At 34.0% G+C, this 9336-nt stretch overlaps 1 protein-coding gene across 1 annotated transcript in view; it reads left to right on the top strand.

The window, feature by feature from the left end:
• LOC108368935 (uncharacterized) overlaps positions 1 to 522 on the top strand; it is an 18159-nt gene extending 17637 nt beyond the window's left edge. Inside the window, exon 4 of the mRNA XM_017623902.1 lies at positions 11 to 522. Within this exon, the coding sequence (XP_017479391.1) occupies positions 11 to 522 (512 nt within the window). The remainder of the gene's footprint in view (positions 1 to 10) is intronic.
• Positions 523 to 9336: the final 8814 nt, after the last annotated feature.

Consider the following 9336-nt stretch of genomic DNA (forward strand, 5'->3'; position numbering starts at 1 on the left):
AATTTGAAAGATGTTTTGGAGAAAGGTGAGGAAATCGAGATCGACTTATTAGAAGCTATCGCCACTGAAGAACGTGCTGAAGAGTATCCAGAGTGTTCAGAAATTCTTGTCGTTGAAAAAGTAGACTTGTCTACATTGCGATGGAGGAAAAAACCATTTGGTGTAAAAGACGTACCATTCAAAAAGCCTGTAGAAGATGTTCAAATGGTGAATAGACCAATAGAGTATTTCAGATCGTTTTTTGATGATGCAGTTATTGAGCTGATTGTAAAAGAGACTAACTTATATGCACTTCAAGAGTCTGAGTCTGAACTTAAATGCACTAAAGAGGAAATTTGTCGATACTTTGGCGTTTTGTTATATTTGGGTGTGATTCAGCTTCCGAATTTCAAAATGGCATGGACCCAAGAGCTAAAGTTGACTGCAGTAACCGATTCGATGCCATGCAACAAATTTGAAGAAAATAAAGTAGTTCCTCCATTTCTCGGACAAATCGGAGCAAATAAAACAAGGTTATTCTAACTATGATAAGCTTTACAAAGTATATCCAATTTAATTGATCCTCAAAGACAAATTTAACAGTCTACCTCAAGAGGAACACCAAAGTATTGATGAGCAAGTAATAGCATACAAAGGTAAGGTCAAATTTTCACGATGTCAAAAAGGAATATTTTTGGACTCCTTGTACTTAAAATTTTTAGGAAGATCAGTATTCAAGCAATATAATCCCGCCAAGCCCCATAAATGGGGAATGAAAATGTTTACCCGAGCAGGTTCATTGGGAATTATATATGACTTCGCTCTCTATGTTGGTGATGGAACTTGCCCCTCATATGGACTTGGAATATCATCTGACATTGTTTTATATTTCGCATCCGCGGTCCCGGAATTTAAAAACTAAAAGCTGTACTTCGATAACTGGTTTACCTCGGTCAGTCTTATTGTATCTTTGAAAGAACCGGCACTGTCAGAAAAAACCGAATGGGCAATTGCGAATTGAAATCCGAATCTGATTTGAAAAAGCTTGGCAGAGGATCTTACGATATGAAGTGCGAAGTCAACCATGGAATTGATTCAGTTCGTTGGTTGGACAGCAAAGCGGTGCAGTTGTTATCTACATTTGTTGGAGATGATCCAATTGGAGCATGCCGTCGTTGGAGCGCAAAGAAAAAACAGTTTATTGATGTCGCGAAACCAGCTATTGTATCACATGGGAGGAGTTGACCTCTCTGACATGCTTATGGAGCTCTATAAAATCAATCATCGTTCTGTTAAATGGTAGTTGCGAATATTTTACTGGTCTTTGGGAACGGCTGTAACAAATTCCTGGCTTTTGTATCGCAAGCACCTCAAAATGGTCGAGCAGAACGCAAAGCATATGCCACTTATAAAATTTCAGATGGAAATAGCAAATGAGTTGTTAAATGCTGCACCAACCATCTCGAGCTCAGTACAAAGGAAAAGAGGACGACCCAGTAAAAATATTTTGGAACAAGAGAAAATAGATTCATCACAGTCATCTCCGTCTTCTTTTGCATCCAGTTCCAGTTCCAAGCGCCGTAAAGTGACTTATGATCCGCCAAATTCGAAGATATATGATGAAAGCAGCCATTGGGTGGTATGGGGAGATAAAGGTCGATGCCGCCTTTGCAAGACGGGAACACCCCTATCAAAATGAATGAAATGTAATATCCACCTATGATGCAACACAAGTAAAAATTGTTTTCTATCGTATCATACGTGAGGTATTATACTGCCAAAAAATATTCTTCAATAAATAAAGAGCGAAAAGTATATTTTCATAACCTTGTTTTAATTTTTGAATGCTACGAAATACTTCCTCAACGGCCCAAAGTTGCTTATAAGCAACTTCTAATATCTAGTGACCCGATAACTCCAGAAGTCTGAAATCTTCAAAAATCCTTAATTTAGGTCTAATAATTACGGAAATCATGAAAAAAATGTTCGGACAGTTGGTTCAAGAGCGGGGCCGAAAGGGTTAAATTAGCGCTAACGGGCACTTAACTAATGATCGTTAAATCTGTTAATTAATGTTTCCTCTCAGAGTTAAAAATTATGAAATACAAAATTTTAGTATGGCCCCAGTTGTGGCCCTTCATTTCTGTGGTATCACTCACCTTTTTCGTTCAGTGTGAAATAAAATATAAAAATAAGTATTTATATCATTTTGCGCGCGCTGGCTGAACAGACGCAATGGCTAAGTGAGCAGAGCACTGGCGTGCCATTCGAGAGATCCGAGTTCGAGTCCTAGGGCAGGAAAATTTTCTTTTTCGTTTTTTATTTTTCTTTTTTCTTGTTTAATTTTTATGAAATATCTTTATTGAATTTTTTTGCTTTTTTGGTCTAATTTTCTGTTGATTTATAGATTTTATTGCTTTGAAAAGGAAACTTTTTTTTANCATTCGAGAGATCCGAGTTCGAGTCCTAGGGCAGGAAAATTTTCTTTTTCGTTTTTTATTTTTCTTTTTTCTTGTTTAATTTTTATGAAATATCTTTATTGAATTTTTTTGCTTTTTTGGTCTAATTTTCTGTTGATTTATAGATTTTATTGCTTTGAAAAGGAAACTTTTTTTTAAATTTAATTAAATTGTTTGCTAAGAAACAAACAGGCCAATTCTGGCATCTGTCTTTCAACCCACCTCAGTCTTTCGAAAGGCAAAAGTCTTTATATTCCGGCAACTATCTTGAAAGCCCTGTTCTGTATTTGGAATAACTAATTGAAAGATGTGCTAATAGTGTTATTATATTTATCGTTTAGCAATAAGTTTTCTAGACACTAAGCGAAATGGAAAAAATATTTTTTTAAAGCAGGAAAAACTAAAAATTTGAGAAACTGAAACTAAAAGAAAAAAGATGAATCAAAAAAGTTTCCAAACGTAAAATAAAATAAAAAATATGCATTTTTTAAGCAATAAAACTCAAAAAAAAAAATTCGTTGCCGTGGATTGAACTCGGANAGATGTGCTAATAGTGTTATTATATTTATCGTTTAGCAATAAGTTTTCTAGACACTAAGCGAAATGGAAAGAATATTTTTTTAAAGCAGGAAAAACTAAAAATTTGAGAAACTGAAACTAAAAGAAAAAAGATGAATCAAAAAAGTTTCCAAACGTAAAATAAAATAAAAAATATGCATTTTTTAAGCAATAAAACTCAAAAAAAAAAATTCGTTGCCGTGGATTGAACTCGGATCTCTTGAATAGCACGAAAGTGCTATTGCTCACTGGGCCATTGCCCACCGGTTTTGGACCGAACCGGTTTTGAACCGGAAAACCGTTTTTTTTATATAAACTAACTGAGCCATTAACCGATCCGAATTTTTCACAAATGTTGGATCCGAACCGAAAACCGAACCACTTTTCATAAAGGTTTAAATGCTCGTTTCAACCAAAAGTTTGTTTACCATGTGCCAATATCAAATGTAATGGCAACCTATCTCATTTGACAGACACATGACATTTATCCTTGCGTGTTGTTGCACTTGAATCTTGACGCTTAAATTTTTTAATTAATTAATTAATGCCAACGGTTTTTACGCTCATTTCCCGCCCAACCGAAACGAGGGGCGCAGTCCGCATGACGTACGGAACTTTTTTTTTAATATGTTTTTTTTTTGGTACAGAGTCGTGGAAACAGGAGTTTAAGTGTCGAGATCTAAAACTATTCAGCTACAGAAAAAAATTCATCAGCTCATTGGATATGCTAAAGATAGTATTTCAATTATTGAGAGTGGAAATGATAGTTTTCTTTATAGTAAAAATCGAGTCCAAAATTAGTCCTGCGTGGCTTCAAAAACAGAAGTCAAAAGTGTCTTGACACTCGACAGGAAATATTAAAATTTACCTCAGCCAGAAGGGCTGGGCTATCTAATCAAGCCCGTCGTTAATTTTACGATAAATATTATATCTAGCATTTCTCTACGACTTGCGAGTGTAGGCAAATTTATGAGCTTTAGACGACTAGTGTAAGGTGTGAGATTGTAGTCTTAATCCCAGTTAAAATCACGCAATGCAAAAAGCAAAAATTGTTTTTGAATTGATTCAATCCTTTCTAAATGAACTTGGTACCGGGGATTCCAGACAATAGATCCGTATTCTAGTATAGGTCTAATTAAAGTGGTAAAAAGAGCTTTTGTAACATAAGGATCTTTAAACTCTTTTGACTATCGCTTTACAAATGCAAAAACGCCTCTGGCTTTATTGACTGTAACATTAAAATGAAGGTTGAAATTGAGTTTGGAATCCATTGGGATACCAATATCGACAAAATTGGATACCTGCTCCAGATTATAATTTGATATAGAATAAACAGTTGGTTGAACTGCCCTTCGAGAGAAACACATAACCTTACATTTTTTAAGGTTTAGTGGCATGTAGTTTGCATTACACCAACTAACCACTTTGCTTAGATCCACTTGTAACAAAGACCTTTCTTCGTTACGCGTTATTTTTTTTATTTCCGAACCATTGAACCGAACCGAAACCCCGGTTCAAAGAGCAAAAAAACCGCTTTGACGAACCAATCAAAAAGTGCAAAAATGGTCCGAACCGCTGAACCGAACCGTCCAAATATTTCGCCCGGTTCATGTCCCTGGTAAATCTTAATAAAACAAAATGTCGAAATCAGTTTCATATAGAAACAGTGTCATCGTTAATTAAGAAAGAGATGTTCATAAATATCATAACTTTACGACACTCACATATTGACTAGATTTGACTATTAATTTATTATTTTTAAATTTTAATTACTTGCTTATAAAAACATAAATTATTCCTTAAAAAAAACTGTATGAAAATAAGTTTAAATCTTTGAACAACATTAAAAAAATCGACAAACTTTCGTAAAAATTTCGAGCTTTCTATTTCTATTTAAATTTTTTTTTATATTTTGCGGTTTTTTGGTCCTTTAATTTTTGGTATAATAAAGTCAAAGTTCAAAGTAACTGGGATTTACCGTTGAAGTGTGGCATATTTTTGACGATGTCGGCCATTTTCTTCCATATTATCTAAGTATGACGATAAGTCGCAGCTATTTTAAACTTGCACTTTATAAAAAGCTCGACATTTTTACGAAAGTTTGCTGATTTTTTTAACGTTGCGTTAAGATTGAACCTTGGATTTATACGGGTTTTGTTAAAGAATAAACTGCATTTTTATAAACAAATAATTAAAATTAAATAATTTTAAGATAAATAGCCAATCTTGTCAATATGTGCGCGACGTAAAGTTTTGATAAGCACTTGAAATACTATTTAAATGTCAGGTTTTAGTAGGTACTGAATTCAAAGAAGATCTCTCTGTTATCCATTCATAATAACTTAACAAAATTTTTTTGTTAAGAAGTGTACCTTAAATATGTGCATACACATTTATGTTAAAAGTGTAAAATATGTAAATGTACCTACATACATTGGTCTTGAAGGGAATCTATGTATGCATGCACTAAAAAAATATATGAGCAAATTAAAAACTCAATACAATTGACAGTCGAAGAGTACAGTTTTTGTACAGATTTCGTACTAAAGGAACAATTTCATTTCCCAACACTGCCATGCACATGTAGACATACAACATACAGGCATGCATATGAGTGAGCTTATACATATGTAATATGGATATGCACAAACTTCCAATGGTATTATCGACTAACCGCCAACAGTCTTGCCAGAACTTTTTGGACCAACCGGCTAAATTGGAAAAAAAACCGGCTAAAAACGGCTAAACTGTTTCAACTAAATTTCACATGTTTTATTTAAATAAATCATAAGTAGAAAGACTAGTTCTTGGAGAGAAGTTGCAAATTCATGCTGGAAAAAATTTTGCCAGCAAGAATTTGTAATTAGGAAAAACATAAGATTGTGGCACATGGTTGCATTTTTTGTCGACGATAATTTGAATAAAAAGGTTCGTCAAATTTAAAAAATTACAAACTTGAGCGNAGTAGAAAGACTAGTTCTTGGAGAGAAGTTGCAAATTCAAGCTGGAAAAAGTTTTGCCAGCAAGAATTTGCAATTATGAAAAACATATGATTGCGGCACATGGTTGCATTTTTTTCGAATTCGTCAAATTTAAAAAATTACAAACTTAACAAAAATTTAAGTAAACACTTGTTTACTTAATTAATTTTGTTAATTCCAGTGATTTGAAACGTACTCGGAATGCAATCTCAACCAGAGTCGATATAGGAAACCCGACAGTTACTACTACAAAGCAATTGAAACGTATGTTGAAGAAAGTCGGACTAACAAGAAATATACATGTAGATCCTGTTTTTTGCTCCTCTGAAAGAATTTTAAAAATTCTACACAAATTTCTTATGTTTGAAATGCAACCGTGGACACTAGCTGGCAGGAAAACTTGCAAGTTCCTGCAAATTTGCGTTCGTGCAGAAATTTGCAAGTTTCTATACTTGAGAGAGAATTAGGGAGCATTTTTTCTTACTATCTGATATTTTGAGTGATAATTTTCGAAAAAACCTATTGTCTTCCGAGAGAGTTTTGCTTTAGATGGAAATTTGTGCTCTTTTACTTTCATTTTGACGCATTTCAGTGTTGGTTCTTTTAATTCCAATTGGCCTTCGGTTTTGGGAATTTAAATAAGTTGTCAGCAAAAAAAGTTTGTTTAAAAAAGTCCAGTGAAACAATTTGTTATTTTCTAAGTTTGCGAATAAAACTTCAGTCTAGTAGCCATTTCTAACAGATTTTGGATCGCTTAGTCAAAAATGGAAACATATATATGTATATATTTGAATTTTAAGAAAACAAACAACAAACAATAGCAAAATCGGCTAATTTTTTTTACAAAACGGCTAACAAATCGGCTTCCGGCCAAACCGAAATTTCTCCGGCTTTTTACTATCGCAACCGGCTAAATCTAGCCGGAAAACGGCTAAAATGGCAACACTGACCACCAACAATAACATGTGACATCAAGATGAATTACATTTGGCTGAGTTCATTTAAATTACTGATTTTCAGTACTGAAACATTTTACCTAATTGCACTAGTAAGTCATTTAATGTTTATGAGCAAACGAAACGGTGAATAAAGGGCACGTTTTAGTATTTACTTAGGCACCCACTCCATTTGAGTTGAGTTGAGTGGTTTCACAATGCGCTGTTTTATTGAGATAAAATAAAATAAAAACTTTTTAATATACAACGCTTTTATAAATGGACTAAAAAGTATAAAATAATATTTCTCAGTCCTACAGAATTTGTTTTGATAACTTTTGATTTTGAAATTTTAGCAAAAGTCATTATAAACAATTAATGACATTGAAAACGAAAAACGTGGAAATAGATATTAAAATAATTCAACTTGCAGTGAAAGAGAACAGAAGACTATGCAATCACAATGTTGTTTGCTCACATTTAGTATAAACATACATATGTACTATTGATGTTGCGAATGTGGAATTTTAGACATCCGCGGATGCGAATGCGGATGCGGATGTTTAAAAGCTAACATCCGCGGATGCGAATACGAATGCGGATGTCAAATATTTTTAAGAAATAATTTTGGTGAGTACATTAGGTGATTTAGGTACATAAAAAATGGAATAGTTAGTAATTTTTAATAATGTTTTTTATTTAGTACTTCAATTAAAAAATTGGGACTTGAATTTAAGAAAGAGTAATTTTGCTGCCTTTTCGGGTCACAGCCTGATTCTTAACGGGTCGTAAATCAAACCTGCGCCACTAAATAACTATTCGCACGAGGCGACAAACTTGAAACTTGACAAAATTGTAAATTCCTTCGATTGACGCTGCACCAGTTGAGAGGACTTTCAGTTATGTTTCTTTTTTTATTGCGGTGCAACAGTTCCTTTTTGGGAATTGCATCGGGGCTGCAAATGTCGGATGTATCCTCCTGACTTTCATCTTTACAATCTAGTATCATGGCAAGATCGCTGTTTAAACATGGTTGTGTTCCAATTTGGAGCATCAATTCTTTTGATTGTTTCAGAATTTGGAGAACCTGTGAAGAAATTTCTGTTTTGAAAGTCGTGGCTGCCAGCAGAATTAGTTTAAAATTTGTTATTTTGTTAAAAAGGTACCCCGTTTTTTATAATAATTTGAAATATGGAATCACGGACGATAAAGGTCTCAGATTTGCTTAGTTCTCGGGTGACTTCTAGGAAAAGTTCGCCTGTAATGAATACCTTGTAATTAGTTTTTTTTTATTAGTTAGTTGAGCTCAGCTTTTCCTAGTTGCAGGCAGTCACAATTAATTACTCACCGCTGTCGGTACCATAAGCCATCAAATCCGTTTTTTTGATCCATTCCATGCGCTCATTGTATTTTAATATATTTTTTTAGGGGAATGAACGCAAATTTCCAACATATATATCGCTAATACTATTTTAAAAGGGCTTATTTCACATTGTTGCTGAAATGCAAAAAACCACAACTAACTAAATTTTTGTATTGCCTAAAACGATGTGGGGACTTAGGATTTGATGAAATGCATCATAATCAATCAAAAAGTTAATTTTGGATTTTTAGTTAGTTACGGCTTTTTGTATTTCAGCTACGATGTGAGTTAAGCCCTTTCCATACTATACTAAAAAAATATATTTACATATAATATAATTACACTAAGAAAAAGTAGAAAACAACTAGAAATGCATCCAGTTTTTTCAACAGACCTTTGACAAATAATATTCGATTCTCTTTATAGCCAGCCGTTGAACATTTCCGCTGGAAATACCTACTATTATCTTACGCTTTGACTTTAAATTACGACAGAAGGTGGACGTAGGGGAGAGTCTTACCGTAGCATCTCTACAGGCAAAAAATATTTGCTAAAATTTTTGTTTGCCAGATATACGTTTTATCAGTGCACTTGTACAATATTCGCATTCGCAAAAGCTCCGCATTGATTATTGCGAATGCGAAAGCGAATGCGAATGCCAAAATTTATGCGGAAGTTCCGCGGTGGCGAATGCGAATGCGAATATTCGCAACAACCCTGATATGTACATACATACATATAGCAGCAGTTTATTTCATTTAAAGAAATGGCGTGTCGTCCATTTCCCCTGTGACGTATATAAATAGTACATATATTTAGGCGCAATATTTAACTTCTTCTGGCGTGGCGACATCTAGAGTCTTCTAAATGTATCTCTTTGATATGATGCCTACAACGAGGTTTATACCTAGACTAGGTTGATATCTAGAATTTTCCATAAATAGCTTTGCTACATTTCTTTTGCAACCGAGCTACTAAAGAACACTCGCTTAAATGACGAAATACGCGCAAAGCAACAACACAAACTCTGCTATTTATCCGAGCTCAGCCAGGTTGGTTAA

Source organism: Rhagoletis zephyria, unplaced genomic scaffold (genome assembly GCF_001687245.7).
Source record: "Rhagoletis zephyria isolate East Lansing unplaced genomic scaffold, Rhagoletis_zephyria_1.1 Rzeph_scaffold_03403, whole genome shotgun sequence".
Lineage (NCBI taxonomy): Eukaryota > Metazoa > Arthropoda > Insecta > Diptera > Tephritidae > Rhagoletis > Rhagoletis zephyria.